General features: G+C 40.1%; 1 protein-coding gene across 1 annotated transcript in view; it reads right to left on the minus strand.

Annotated features, from left to right (window-relative positions):
- The window catches only part of zfpm1 (zinc finger protein, FOG family member 1), a 67,935-nt gene that overhangs the window by 5,126 nt on the left and 46,395 nt on the right, over positions 1-16,414 (minus strand). The window contains exons 4-8 of the mRNA XM_061283846.1: positions 12,135-12,268; positions 1,669-1,771; positions 1,225-1,470; positions 649-885; positions 324-566 (exon numbers count right to left, since the gene is read on the minus strand). Coding sequence (XP_061139830.1) covers positions 324-566; positions 649-885; positions 1,225-1,470; positions 1,669-1,771; positions 12,135-12,268 — 963 coding nt within the window. The remainder of the gene's footprint in view (positions 1-323; positions 567-648; positions 886-1,224; positions 1,471-1,668; positions 1,772-12,134; positions 12,269-16,414) is intronic.

Raw genomic sequence — 16,414 nt, forward strand, 5'->3', positions numbered from 1 at the left:
ATAGCTTTTAATTGCAACCCACACTTTACAAGTGAATGTCGGAAGCAAAGGTTAGCATACAAGAGCCTTGACTTGATTAATTATGCGTCAAGAACAGCACCCCCCATGATAGAATAAGAGGTGTTGAAAATTGATGATGGGAAAAATTATCATTCCATCTATTGCTGATTGTTCTGAACTTTTGTTTGCACTTCCTGCAGTTGATGTCAAGACTGTAAAGAATGCAAATAGTTCACTCTTTTTTTGTCATTTATTACAGCAGACTAGAGTATTCAAAATAAAACAATGCTTGATTCTTAAGACATATTTACATTGGGACTTACCTGTGGACATGGGCAACTTTGGAAGGCCCGGTCCTGGAGAGTAGACCTCACTACGAGATCCGGGCTGGCAAACCATGTGGCTCGTAACCAAGTGGCTGTAGAGAATGTCCCTCGTCGTGGAGACAAAGCCACAGCCGTGACACACGCCGTTCAATGTGTCGGTGTGGACCTTCAAATGGCGCTCACAGTTTGCTTTAGTGGTGAAGGCAGACAGACAGATGAGACAGACAAATGGACGCTCCCCTGTGGGAAGAAGAAAGTGAAATGAGTCAGGGAAACAAAACCGTTGCCGAGGTTAAAAGTCTGTGTCGTGCAATGTTCTCACCGCTATGTGTACGCATGTGAATCTCCAGTGAACTTGCGCTTGGGCAACTCTTGTTACACTGAGGAAAGGGGCAGATGCGTTCATTGGGATAGGACTCCTTGGGTTTGTCTTGTGGTCCAGGAGATGAGGCCGCGGCTGGCTGTTTCTGCCGGCTGGCACAGTAGTACATGAGGTGGGCTTGCAGGTTCCTTTCACTTCTGTACCAAATCCCACAGTCTTTGCACGGGAAAATGTCCTCTGATCACACAGATAACACAACGCCGAGTTGATTCAACGCACAAACTGAAGTGAGCACACACTTTGAAAAGATTCATTATTTGCATAGTTTTGCTGGGTGTGTATTTTTACAAAGCTAACTTTAGCGACAAATACAGTGTGCAACAGCCAGACAGGGCAGCACTATTGTCATCTAGTACTTGATAGTTGCTGCTGAAGAGCCGCATTGCCATCATGTGGCTAAAGTCAACATTACTACAGGTACTTAAAAAAAAAAATTTGTTGCAGAATGTGAAACTTTAGAATGTTATTAAATTTCTGGGAAGGTGATTGCAATATCTACTTATTTTAAAAACTTACTATTGATAACAGCAGTAGCCAAGATTGCAGCCATGCCTGCTTGCTGTGGGAGGAGCTGGATGTCTGTGTGAAGAGCAGCAGGATACAGTGGCTCCTCTTTTGCCACCAATGTTTTCGGGGTTATAATGTTGGGAAGAGGGGAAGCCCTGGCGACAGGGGAGGAAGGTTTTGGAGGAAGCAGCGGAGTGGCCAGGAGTCTTTCTTCTGCAAAAATGTCTCTGGTGACCTTGCAGAATAACGCTTCACCTAAAAACACATAGGGTCAGGACATGGGTAAATAACTTTACCATTTTAAAGCAGTTTTAATCATGATAAACTGCATTTAAATTTGATCAACTTCATATTATCATTTCATTAATATATGACACGCGGTGGAGCTCTTCAGGCTAAAAGTCAAATTGTGGGACGAGTTGGGCACAACAATATCTCTGTTGCCAATCTCACCTTGGCTGTAGATAGTACAGTTGGCCTCTGATGGATTCGTGGTCAACGCAAGACTTGTTATCCAACAATCTGGATCATCACACACCAAGGTCCAATTGGAATTCTACATAAAAATAAATACAGAGGCACGGCAAAATATAAGAGCTGAACACACAAATGTCCTGAACTTCAATTCTTAGAATCACTTTCACTATGGAAACGGTAGAACTGATGCTGACTCAGCAATTATGCTCTTAAGAGAACACTAGTGCACTTTTGTTCACCATTAAATAAAATAAAAAATAAATAAATAGCACACATGCAGTTATGTTTAATAGCCAGTTGAGGGCAGCAGGGATTCAATGTTACAGTGTGGCAGAAGTTAAGAACACGTTTTCATTCCACGACTGATTGCCAATAACTCAAACAAGACACAAGCCATCAAACCTACAAAGACAATATGATGTAACAAAGGACACACGCCTAACTGCAGGCCTGCTGGGTGAGAGGCCTGGTCCTGAGGTCCGCCACAAAGCCCCCTCTAACACCCAGAAGGACACTCAAAACATAAAAAACTCCACAGGGTCCATGAACCTCCGATGGACTCTTCCGATGTAAACGATGACCAAATGTTTGGAAATCAGAAAATTGGTACAGGCAAGACTTTTTAAACTACAAATTTGCTGCAAATAAAAAAAGAGGGAAAAAAACATGATGGAGAACCAAAACACGTGACAAAGATGGAAATTATGCGTGGGATTGTTTGGGATGGAAAGAAGAGTGGGAAGAGAGAAATAAGCTTCTCATTCTGTCCTCCAGTAGAGATCGAGGCCGAGCGTATTGTATTTCACGGGGAATTGAAGCTGATGGGACGATACGACTGCTTTTGTTTTAATTTGTAACCCAATGCTGGAGCCGTCTGAGTCGTAAGTACTTCTAATTTGTTTCAGACTAATTCATCATGGCCATGAGTTTGGAATTCACCATGATAGGGCAATTGGGAGAGCTCAGTAGCACACCAGTGGAAAACACAAACACCACACATCCGTAGGCTCATAAAATAAAAAAATGGAAAAAAATCATCAAAATGGGCCTATCATGAATTTAAATCTAGAAATTAAAATCCCCAAGTTACAAAATGGTTACAAACTTTTGAATCGTCTATGGATTATTACTCTGCAAAGCAAACAAATGAGCATGTTGATCACGGAACTCCCGCAGTTGTATAATCGAATTATTAGGATGAGTATACCAAATTACATGAGATACAGTTAAGCCAAACACTGAATAAAAGTTTAAAAAAAAAAAGTCAAAAGTACTGAATCCGTACCAAGTACTGAAATCATAAGCTGGCACCAACGAGAGTCCAAAGTGTATGCCAAAAGGGTAAATAATAGACAAGAAAGGATCAAGGATTTACAAGGATCCCCAAAAGTGATGCCCCCACCCAACATGCTCTTTTTTTTTTTCTTCTAATAGGGACAGAAGAAGAAACCACCAAAATGACTGCTGAGTTATTGTACCTTGAAATGTACTTGGGGTCTTGCGGTTTCTCAAGAGAATGTATCAATAACGGCACGTTTTTGAATAATATGTCAGATGTGACAACATCCGACATGAACCTCAACAGCAGTCGATACGAGATCGGCAGTACGTGCTGAATTTCCCCATTGACGGGCTAATAACGGCTTATAATAATATATCATGAGAACTGAAACGCAAGAGGGTTGAACCGAGACTTGATACTAGAGGATATAAATTGCAAAAATATTTGATTAATATCGTATAGCCAGCATTACAGTTATTAGTCAATTAGTGATCTATAAATCCGCAGAGATGAAGATTTATTCAACGTCAAGACATTTCCTTGGCTGCCATTTTAACTGTCAACGCAGCTCTCCATCTATCAGTCAGGCCTTTCCGCTACAGCTTGGTGGAGAGCGTTGCCTTAAGCCCCATCAGCCGGAGGAGAGTCTTTGAGCCACAGTCTAAGCCCGGACCCTGGTCCCCTCATGAATATTAACTAGCCTTGAGCCTGGCTTTAATCTGCCTGATCCTCGCACTGCTGCTGCTGAGACGATAGCGAATCTAATTATTTGGTCTGATATTAACCCCCCGCTCCCACAGCCCCAGCACACACGCATACATCTCCACAACGTCTTGGCTCTTCCAACATTCAAACATGTATTGCGGCACAAACACACACTGAACTGAACTCGAAGCCACCTTCACTTACTAAAGTCAATTCCTGCATCACATTTGTAAGCACACTCAAGCTCGCACGTCTCCACCAACCCCCTCCACCTCTAGCGCAGCCTACGACACTCTCTCCTTATCAGGCCCCAAAACACCCCTCCTCCTTTGCTGATAAAACTTGAATGCAAATGATGCCAGGCTGATTTCATTTCTTCATTTTCTTCCTCCATTCTCTTGTTCACTATCAGAATGCCTCCTTGCTCTCTATCCTTTACTCGCTCAATCCGTACGAAACTGGAAGATGACGAAAGCGGGGACGAGAACTTTCCTTGAACAAAACTAGAGACTTCTTCGTTCCATATTGGCATGTTCCACGTGTACTCGCATCGATTATTGTACAAACGAGATGCATTTGAAATATGTGACTTTGATGCGGTTGTCGGGTTCCTGATAATTATTGGAACAAACAGGACAAGCGGTGTTGATTTCTTTTCTGCAATGGGTTGCCTTTTCTTCTAAGACTTCCAGTTCCATTATTTAAAATCTTGGTTTGTGCTTGTGGTTCTCAAGTACCGTTTTTTTCCATGTATAATGCGCACAATTTAACTAATTTATTGTCCTAAAATCTGGGGTGCGCATTATACATGGGTACAATTTCTTTTAATTTTTTTATTAAATTTTTTATTTTTATTTTTATTTTTATCCAGATATCATACGGAGGCCACCATTACAGAAGCGCTTCTGCTGTTCACTTCAAACACGCTCCATACGAACACAATGCTCTCGTATCAGACGCTTGCTCGATCACCTGCTCGTTTGCTGTCACAATGTACCCTACACAAATCCGAAACATTTCTTCGCTATTGAGTTTTACGTTTACGGACTTAAGTAGGAGTCAAAATTTGGGTGCGTATTATACATGGGTACAGGCTTTTTTCCAGCATCAACATGCCATTTTTAGGGTGCGTATTATACATGGGGGTGCATTATACATGGAAAAAAACGGTAGATATTTCATGTTGACAACAGAGCAGTCGAGATCATTTTCATAGCTGTTGCCAAAAGCGAACATGTAGGTACTGTAATTTAGCGCCTGCTATTTGGGATTGCAGTGTTACTCTCCAGCTCCTCTGGAAGTCTCAATATGAAAAGATTTTATCATCATCTTTTAACAAGTGTTACTGATGCATTTGTCTGAATCCAAAATTGGAATGCGTTGGTTCCAAAAAGAAAATGGCAGATAAGTGTATATGCAACTTGCTTTCCGTAAAACCCAGAAAGGAGTGATGGACCAACATTTACATGAATGTTTTGTGTTGATGAGTATGGCTCAGTTAGTGATTAGATGTGACTAGAGACGGCTTGGATATGTTTGACAGCTGTTATGACAAGCACAACATGAAATCTCCACCGAAAAATTCCAATCGTCAAAACGAAGCTTTGTATCTAGAATGGCTTCTAATTCCCTGTACCCAGAGGCATTTCCATGCTCTGGACCGAAGACAAAACAATTTGGACAAGCGTCAAGACTCTTGCTTTGTAGGCACGTCTATGCACTTGGCAAAGGTTATTTTAACTTCTGTCGTTGTTGCAGTTCTTTTTTCAATTTCCACTTGCAGTTTGCGTATTTGTTTGCAATGTGATACATTTCCCAGAGTCCGCCATATTTCAACAGCATTAAAAAAAACATTTCTCAAAGGTGAAGGTACAGTGTTAACTAATTCATATTCAAACTTGAGGTTGAAAGCATTTTCCTGAATTTAATCCCCATTTTGAAGCATTTTGGTGTTTCTTTAGCCGGGAATCCTATTCCTATCCCAACCATTGTTCATTCATTCACTCACTCCTTCACAAAACCAATCACTCCATCCTCTGATTTTTCCACTTCCTCCCATCTCCCCTTTCAACTGTCTCTCCTATGAAGCCTTCTCCCATTCTCTTCCTCTCTCAAACTCCCATTCGTCCCCTTCATCTCCATCAGAGCGCTCTCTCTTCTTTTTTTCTCTTCCACCTCTTGCTACAGGAAATAGTCTCCTTCCCTATCCAGGGGGTTACAGGGTTGTACTCACTGTCCCAAACAAAGAGGTCACTGTGTGAATCCTCCAAAAATACAAAGAAGAAAAGGAAGGCAGATAAAAATCTGAAACCTACTCCCATTTCTCCCATCCAAATACACACTCTGGCACAAAACACACGCAAAATACACACTTAAGTTCTTTTGCTTCGATTGTCTTTTGCAGTCGAAATGGAAGAAGAATTTCCTTTCATGGACAAGCTTTGAATTTGAAGGCATAGCTTGGAAAAGTTGGATTGGCTGCAAGCAAATGACATGCAAAAATATGAACTTGTGATAGTTTGACAAGAGATTGGAAAATGAGGCCCTCTTGGAGAGCGAGCTCCTGAACAGCCAAAGATGAGAGCGAGATAGAAAATGGAGGAGGCAGGCTTAACGCTTGCACTTGCTTTCCTCCTCCACCGGGCAGGAGCCGATGCAGATGACAGCGGGATGGAGATACTGGAATCTTCCTCTTTTATATCCTCAGACATCTCAACATTGCTTCTTTCACGTGATACGTCTGCTTGCATAGTTTGTTCCAATTAACAGCCTTTTTTTCTTCTTCTTTAGGTTCTCCTTGGTGTGTCTGGCTAACTTCAGTCGGTAGGAGTGGTTTTATTTTCTCCAGATGTTTTCTTTCTCCTTTTTCCAATAATGGCCATCTCAGTTTTCCTCTCTTCAAACAGACAACCAAAGTCAAGCTGTGGTTTTACAGGTTGTCCCGGCCCAACATATCTTTTGTAACTTGGTCCTGAGCGTTTCAATTTAAAATCAAAAGGCAATGATTGTTTCTCCTTGAGAAGAGCACTGGATGGATCCTTGACTGCAATGTTTTCATGCTCTCTGAGTTCCTTTGAGCCACTAGCCAAAAGGTGAACAGACCAATTTGGTTTTCATGAGCGAAAACTATTAAAACAACTTCGCGAAAGTAGCAAGGGCAAAACTTGGAAAATAATATGCGATTAATACTTTAGATGCCCGTTTCTCGCTGTTCTGTTCCTTCAAAGAATCTAACTGCTGCATCTCTTCTGGGGGGCATCACAGAAGGTGTCTCACCATAAACATCGATTTGTCATCTTATGAAGGAGCATAATTTTAATTAACATTCTAATTTGATGGGCGGAGGAGACAGACGGCTAGAGAGGAAAAACTGCTGATGAGTCTAGATAAAGGCAAAGATGGAAATCAGTACATAAACAAATTGGCTCAGATGAAGGAAAAAAAAAAAAAGAGAGAAAGAAAGAAGACCGCTCTTGGGAGGATATGGAGGTGATCACCTTCACGTGTCCTTCCAGCACAGGAAGTGATGATGAAGAAGTGGAGGGATGAGGAAAGTAGTGGAGGTAGAGAGAAGCAGAGATAGAGAGAGTGGGAAGAGACTACCCCAAAAGTGTTTGAAAAGCCGTGGGTGGCGCGCCTTATCGCCCGAGTTCTCCTGGAGAGATTATTGGGGGATTAGTGCGAACGCTTGTTTCTAAAACATGATGAAAAGACGTTTGCGCGTGATAACGTTTTGAACTCCACTACTCTGCTCCTTCTAGGATCGTGCCTTGAGGCTGCCTTTCCAAGAAAGACAGGATTGGTGTGATGCGTGAGCCTTTGGGAAGTGCTGACGGAGGGAGAACAATAGGAATGATGTTGTACACGGGCGTTTCGAGACTTTGCTTGTCAACTCAAGAATGAACGGATGAATTTCGGCGCAGATTATTGCGTTGCCGCATCATCACTTTTAGCCATCTCGATTCAAAACAAAGCTGAAACTTTGGTCCAATGACATGCATCTCTACTATCAGTTAATTAAAGCTGGATCCAATCCAAAAAAAAAAGACTATTTAAAATCAGATTTGTTACATATGATCCAATCAGATGAGTGGCTCACTGTGGGGTTGCCATGGGAGTCATGCCAAGGAGGACCTGGTTGTTCACTCAACCAGAAACGGGAGGAATCAGCAGCCATGTGATCAGTCCATCAGTAAACATTATCATAGCCCTGTTCGTAACTCCACCGGCCATATCAGCTGGAATATGTTTAAATAGATAAATGGTTTTACGCCTTTTTCTCAAGAGATGCAAATGGGAGGATTTCCATATGACACAGGCCAGTTAACACATTGCTAATCTAATGAAGGAGAGATCTGTTTCTTAGCTCACTGCTACCCGCATGATAACGAGCACATATAGCGGGTGCTCACACCAACGCTCACAAACAGCAGCAAATCCATATATTGATTAAGATAAAAAAATACGTCATATCTATCTGCGTGGAGCATCTTCACTTGAACTTAAACATACTGCTGCTCACACAACATTTTTCCCGTCCGGGTAGTGTTGCTAAGTAGACCTCCTACTGAACTGATAGGTTATCTTGCTGGGCCAAATACGAAGCAAATTTGTTGACGGATAAGTTGAGAGGGGAAGAGAAGTGCCAGAAGGGGCATCATGGGCTGGGGTGTGCCAATCATTCCTAGAAATAGGGGGGCAAGGTCTGGAGTTTTGGCTGAGGAATAGGGAAGATAGGTAGATTATAATAAATCGATTTGAAAGAAAGATGATTAGATTGATCTGTGAAGCAATAATGTTTAAAACTAGAATGAGAGGAAGCAATTCCCAAACAGGAAGCTGGACAACGCAGGTACATAAAAACGTCGTAAAAAAACATTAAAAAATTATGTTGAATGAAGCAGCCCATTTATGTTAAGTGAGATCAAGAAAAAAAATAAGATATACATGTATGTCAGAAATGTTGTCTTTATTGTATTTTTAATTTATTTTATTAAAATTATTGTTCATGAATGTCACCGTTAAAATAAACTTCCAAATAAATGGCAAAATTGATTAATTACTGAAGTTTCATTTTTATGTTAAGCAGGGTCGTTGGTATCTTCTGAAAGTAACTATCGAAGTAACTTGTAATCTAACTTGATGATGTTTAAAATAATCAGTAAACTAATTTAGTTTCAAAGCATGAATTCAGTAAACAAGTTACTTTATTTTCCAGATAACCATGGCAACACTGCTCCTCTGTCATTAGTTAAATCTAAGTCTTTTATTCCTTTCACACAGTACAATTAAAAGTCATTTATTGATTTATTTTACACTTGTATTATAGTTTAAATTCTTAATAAATGTGTTTTCTGATGAAAAAAGATTATCAAATTGAAAGTGGGAAAAATGTGGATGACTCAGTGCTAGACCCGTGTTTTGGAATACATTACAAACAACTTTAGAACAACTGGATTAAAAAAACTCCCAGGTTGCTTTACATGTGCACATCTCTCTTTTTTAGCATGGCCCTGACCTCTGCTGACCCAGGTAGGGATGGAGTGATAGTCAGATGAGGGGGAGGATACAGAGAGAGGCGGAGAAACAGGAGGAATGTGAGATTGCCACGGCTATCGCCAACAGATACTGAAGGGCCGACTCCTCGCTCCTTCAGTCCACTAGGACGGATGGGAGGAGGTGAGGATAGAAGGGAAGCATAAAATGAGGTAGAGGGAAAAGCATGAGTATTAAAGGCTGAGTTTTAAATACTTATCATACAAATACAAGCCTTCAAGGACAGACTACAGGACAAATAGGACAGTGGGAAGGGAGACGAACAAAAGGTGATGGGTGATCAAATGCACACGCACACACACTATCTGTATGCTTCCTGATAAATAAAATCTTAGAAATGAGAGACTATCAAATAGAAATCAATCATTGGGGTTTGCTGTCCAAGAGGATGGCGCCAAACGGAGATAAAAGACAGGCGGATGTCTGGGGAAGGAAGGGAGGAGAGGTAAATGACCGGCTTTAACTAGAGAAACCCTGAGTCGAAAAGTGAACTAGGCACTGCCTGACTGACCAGTTGGTATTTAACATGATACTCTGTGAGCATGTTTAACAGTTTTCACTCCGTACCAGGAAGCCTCATCCGGCATGAGCTTCGTATGATTAGATGGACTTGCACGTAATGCAAAATAACAGATAGGGCTCCATCCGGTCCCACACACACACACACACACGCATGCACGCACGCACGCACATCTGACCCGTGACCATCCACCTCTCAAATTAAAACCACTTCTACTGTACTTCACCTTGGAGGAAGTCTCAACTGTCCCAATGACAGAATGATCTGATGTAGTGTGAAGAACAGGCTGAGAGGAAAAGCTTATGGCTATATTGCAAAATTAAAAAAAATAATAAAAATCACCCAGCTATATGATGCATACAAGTTGCCTAAATGCTTTCACTACTACTACTGCAAAAATGTCATTATTGTTTCACAAACTGGTTAAATGTTCTGCAAAGTAGCCTGATAAATATCCCTAGGCAGTCTCAAAAAAACACCGAAATCCAACCTACCATTTAAAGGAAAATATCAATCAAGCCTCCAGAACCCAACGCAAAGCGGAAAGCAACTGGATATTAAATAATCTCCATTGCCAAGTTCAATGTCATGCATTTGGTCAGGCATACACAGAGAGACAATCGGGTTATTGTTGTCGTCCCGACGTTGCCCCTTCCCGACCAAACACATCAGACGCCCAGCTGTTTTATGTCTTATAAAACCGTCCCTATAAGATTATCCTTCTGACTGAGGTGTGTTAATTTGGGATTTCTCCTGATAATAGGGACCAAAAGGCATGGTACAACAATCAAAAAAAGAAAGCCGACGACTCGAGCCGTTTGACTCCGCGGCCTTTCATGTGACGGAATGAAGCCAAACAAAGAAAAGCTTGGACAGAGGAACAAAGTATTTTCCAAAGCAAGTCTTTTCTTGGTGACCTCATTTTCAATGCTCTGCCTCTGGTCTCTTTGCGGTAATGTTTGGGTGACCTCAGTGTGTATTCAGGAACTTCTATTCCTCAATTTTGAGAGATTTCATGTGACACTTGATTGATCGGAGCAGAGCACACATCCGATACAACCAAAATTGTTAACACGAGGACTCCCCGGATTTTGAAATGACCAAACCTACCAGCTGTTATTTTGCCAACCTGCGCTCTGTTGCGCTCTGACAGTGACATCGCCTAAAAGCAGCGGTAAATGAGATCACAGTGCCTTTGGGCTCAGATAACAAGCAATCTCAGTGTATGTACCAGATCTACTCAGGTGGTCAGATCGGCTCAGGGGCCTGCGCCTGTTGATGACATCACGCTATAGGATTGGGTAGAAGACAGTACAGTGACTAACCTTGGTCTGTTTTGCACATATGGAATTGTAGTTTGTCCGAGAAAACAAACATTTTGCAAAGAAAACTATGACTTTTAAAAACAATGTGCATTTTATTTTTATTTATTGATGTTTTTGCTATTTTAAAAGGAATTTGTGAAATTTGTAATGAGGTTCTTTAGTGTAGTGTGAATTGTATGTTAAATGTTTTGAGTCGGTGGTGGAGATCAATGTCTTTGATTTCAAACATAAATATTGGAACTTATTGGTCCAATAAGTAAGTGAGTGAGTGAGTGAGTGAGTGAGTGAGTGAGTGAGTGAGTGAGTGAGTGAGTGAGTGAGTGAGTGAGTGAGTGAGTGAGTGAGTGAGTGAGTAAATAAATAAAGAAATAAACAAACCAAGACAGTTCACCACAAATGAAATAATCTAGAGAATCAAATTGCTTTACAGACATGGAAAAAAATTAAATCTATATCGCCAATATGTTCCCACTATTAATATAACAATGTGTAATTTGATTGAAAAATGATCATTAAAAGAAGAACATATAAAAAAGTTTTGCTTTCTTAACTGAGTACATCTTTTTGATAAAAAAATGAACAACTCATTAAAGTACAATTAGTTGTTAATCTCTGTATTACCTATGTGCATTCGTGTTCAAACCTGCATGTGAATTGAATGAGCAAACACTACTAAAGAAAACAGGAACACATCCTGACTCTTAATTTATTGAGGCACAATACTACTTATAATATTAGTACTTAGTATTACAAGTTTTTAATGTTGCAGTATTATTCTATCGTTACTCTCTGTATTTCAATGTGAATGACGGGCATACGGAAAAGAGATAACAGGCCCCTGAGCCGATCTGACCACCCGAGTAATCTGGTAACAACAGCTCACACGTTTTCTGGCTTTGGTCATGTGACGAACATTTTTGACTTACCTTCCCCTTTAAGAGTTAAACAATTAGAATAAACAAATTCACTGCAGCCTTTCTCTTTGTACTGTATCATATTTGAATTTCACATTAATAACATCATATATTTGGACCTTCATGGTGCGAGTCCCTACCTCCGATGCATCATCATCTGCGCTGCCGTCTGACTGGAGGCTTCCAGGGTAGGGTCCCCAAATGGTGTCTGTATGGAGCTCCCTGCGAGCGACGACCTTTCTTCCACTGCCTTCTTTACTGAGCTCCAGCTCATCTGTCATGGGAAGAACATCAGCATTACATTAGCATCAGTGACATTATAAGTATACGCATTTAAATAAGCATTAATACCATTAGCATTGTGGTTTACTTCCATGTAGAAAATTCTTATGGTGCTTGTGGGAGTTTTAACGATCACATTTATTGTGAAACGAATACTTTGGACATAATATCTGTGAGTTGCTGGATTACTGAACACATCACATTAACCCGGGAGCATGTGAGGGGTTTTGAAAAATAAATAAGGCATTCGACTTGAACTTGACTTGAACCCTTGGAGCTGTAACACCAGCAGCACACTGACCAAACAGTCTGTGGCTCATCAGCAGGGGGCGTTTGATGTGAGCTGAGCAGCTTGACTTCTGGCTCAGTTCAGCAGCTTCTTTTTGTGTATTTCCTCTATGTGATAACTAGAAGGATGGCAGTGACAGCTGCGGTCGGAGCACAGTGCATCCCAGACAGATAGTGGGCTGTGGGAGTGGTCTGTACTTTCGAGAAGTTCCAGCAGATCTGAAGATTTGTGACCAGCGGATTCGGAGGGTCCCTTCAGTGGAAAGTCTCTCTCATTGTGGTCATTTCATATTTGTCTGATGAAAAAACATCCAAATTCAGCCTCACCTTCCTCTTCTTATTCTGCCTTTTTTCATCCATGGTTCAGGAGACTGTTTCAGGGGGTCGGTCTAAAGTGTTGGGCCTGATAAGAGTGTTTGTCTAACACTCTCCATGTCAAAACACTCATCTATCTTCTCTGTATCTATCCCCACCAGAGAACAACGGACAGACGCTGATAAAATGTCTTTCCCACAGTTGGTGGGGGGAGGAGGGGGGGTAGTGTTGGTGCAGGGATGGGAGGGGGCAGATTTATGAGGAGGTCCATAAGCATGGTTTGAGAAGGAAAATTATGTTATAATGTATGAAAAGCTCCGCTAATTACGTGCAGCAGTGGTTAAATACTCAAAAAGATAACACTTTCTCTTTAATTGACAATAAAAACTGCATACTGACAACTGTATGGATTATGAAAATCAAGCGCCTAAAAATGTAACGCTGTCTCCTTCATGTGCCCTCTCACCCAAAGTCATGGTCAGTACAATAAGCAGTTCTACTTTTTATTCGGTCACCCTGCTGCATATGACTACATCAACCTTTTGTACTTAGATTTGTGCTGGCAGTGTATTTTTTAGTATGCTTTAAAGACCCCCCAAAAAAACCTGGCCTAAAGTTGAGTAACATAACCATCAGATATCCGTTCCATGTCAAGAGCAGACCCAAAATGACTCCTATAGTCAGCCTAACCTGCTCACATCACTGTCTTAAGTCCAATGTCCGTCCAGGCGCTTATATTCCAGTGGACGGTCTATTTGGCCACTGTGACCCCCCCCTTATCATAGCAGTCCATCAATGCCCAGCCTGTTTTTGTGTTATTGGCTGATCCTCACCACACAGGAGTCTTATCAAGCTGACCAGCTCCATTGAGCCTTATTGTGAAATCGGGCTCAAATTTGAGCTCAGTGAGCCAACACAGATATCAATTTATAAACAAGAGCTTGTCAGTTGTTACGGCTGAATACACACCTTACTTTCATAGTGTGTGGAAACACATCTTCCTGTGCTTCCATGCATATATCCACAGGTTCATCAAGCCAATAGTTGTTTGGGAATATGTAAATATTACAATATACATTTGTTTTCCATTGATACACGGATTCAGTGCTAAAAAGTTGAGGAAAACTACAAGTCAATGACTCTCGTTCAACAATTACGTATCGTGATCAGACAAGTGAAACCTTGAAGGTGAAGGCCCCCAAAAGTGACACATTTTGAAGTACAACCAAATACTTCTTGGAATACAAAGGCCAAATTCTGCGCGATATCAAGAGTGACGTCAACATTTTATTTCATATTTTACTATTTATTTGGTTCAAAATATAACTTAGCTGAAAGACACACGGACAACTTATTAATTCCAGCAATATCTAAAAAATTGTTGAAAAAGTTGGCTAACATCCCTTTGTACTGAAATGTTAACAATTAGTACCGGCACAATTTAAAAAGCTTTAAATTTGTCTAGAACAAAAAAAATGACCTTAATATTATTTCTAATGGGAAATTGTTTTAAAATGAACAAACTTGAAGTCAACTGGTTCTATTTGATGTTTAAAGGTAGAATTTTTTTAAAGAAAAACAGTCAGTGAGTTCAGATATTTACTCATAGTTTAACAAGGATCAAGAAAATCAAATATCCAGTAAGAGCTGTAGGGCAGTATTGTGTTTTTATGATACACAGTATTAATACATTTTCTCCAGATGATATGAGACTCTTGGTATCAATATAAATTGAAATAATGTTTTCTTAGAAATCTGTGCTCCACAAAGAAGCGCTCTGTTCAACCATGTCCCTAGTTTAAAGGTCAGACATTACTAACCAATCAGAAGATGAAAAAAAAACCATAACTTGAAATCACTTCTTCACTAAATGTGTTCTTCTATTTTTCCACATTTAAATAAATATATGAATTGAAGTCCCCACCTCTGTTACTTAAAAAAAAAAATCAAGATTATAAATTTGATGCAGACAATTCTAAGGACAAAAATAGAAATGTTGAAGATTTGATGGCACATATGACCAGGAGATTCGATCTAAGCCAATGCCAACAAAGCCCCCAAAAGGCTACAATCCTGCAGAATAATTAAAAAAAAAAACTTTTCTGTATTTCATATTAAGAATCACTGTTATCATTGTTCAGATGATTAAACCACAAGTCAATGTACATAGTTAATAAATAAATGCAAATGATGGAACCAAGTAGGTTAATTAAAGCAGCATAATCAAATGTAGATTATGTCCCTGTCAGGGAGGTCCGCTTAATGAAAGAATCTTTGCGGATGGTTTGAACACCTCCACTAATGACTACGTTTTGCTAATCCCAACAGGTTTACTGTGTTTGCTGGGATACCATGAGGCCTGCAAAAATCTTAATCCCTTTTAATTACCCCCTTTGCTCACCATAGACCTGAGCAATAACCTGACAGTCCTTATCAATATGACTGCATGCTACCCTCACTGCACTGTATGATACTATCCCCATAAACGGTACACAAACTGTGCGCAGCTGACACACTATTACTCTGTCATTGCTTGATGACCCATTCAAAAAAAAAAGAACAGACACACAAGACAGCATGGGCTTGTTATCAATATAAAACAGCTCTGCTACAATGTAAAAAAAAAAACATCTCGCACACACACACCCACGTACATGCACGGCGTTATCAATATGGATGCTCCGGCAGCCACTGTAGCAACCAGGTCTGAGCTGAGCCAACACAATAAAACAATCAGTCTGCTATTAATTTAAACAAATGACGCGATTAACTATGATTTGGGGGTTGGAAAGAGCTGGGGACATTACCATTGTGTGAAGGAAATCCTGGAAGATGGGATCTTCAGTGGACTTCCTGAGCAGCACCTTTGCATTATTTTTGTTGTTATTAACGTTAACCATTCCATCTTTGTTAGGGGATGATGATGATGATGACTTACAGAGTCACTGTATGTTTGAAAGATTCATGAACGGCTAGTTCCAAATTATACGTTGGAATTGTTTAAAATCATGTCAGTAACTTCTCTCACTGTGACTGAAATATTTTACTCCAAATAGGAATTTCCAGTGTGAATTTATCCAATAATAATAAAAAATGATGTAAGGATATTATCTTATACATATATACAATCTATCTGACTCAATCGTTAAATTGATTATTATCATCATCTTTTGAAAAAATTATAAGAACCCCAGTAAGTTTTTATAACTTATTATTGGTGTTTCCAAGGAAAGTACAGTACGTCAGCAACGAGACATTATCAAATTTGATCCAAATGATTTCGGCACTTGTATATAAGTGAATTCTTTCAAGAAAAGTTCAATGAACGACTGCAAAAAAAAAAAAGCAACTTGCAAATGGAATGCAATTTACTACTTATCTACTACTATGTGTGGAAACTGTCCATGACTCTGTGTAGAAATAGAAACTGCAGTCTTACCCAAAGGCTAAAACTATTTCCATCTTAAGAGGCCTGTAAATGAACATTTCATTTCCTTCTGAAACATGTTAGTGTGAGAGTAAATTGGGACAAATT

Source organism: Syngnathus typhle, linkage group LG7, assembly GCF_033458585.1.
Source record: "Syngnathus typhle isolate RoL2023-S1 ecotype Sweden linkage group LG7, RoL_Styp_1.0, whole genome shotgun sequence".
In the NCBI taxonomy this organism is placed as follows: domain Eukaryota; kingdom Metazoa; phylum Chordata; class Actinopteri; order Syngnathiformes; family Syngnathidae; genus Syngnathus; species Syngnathus typhle.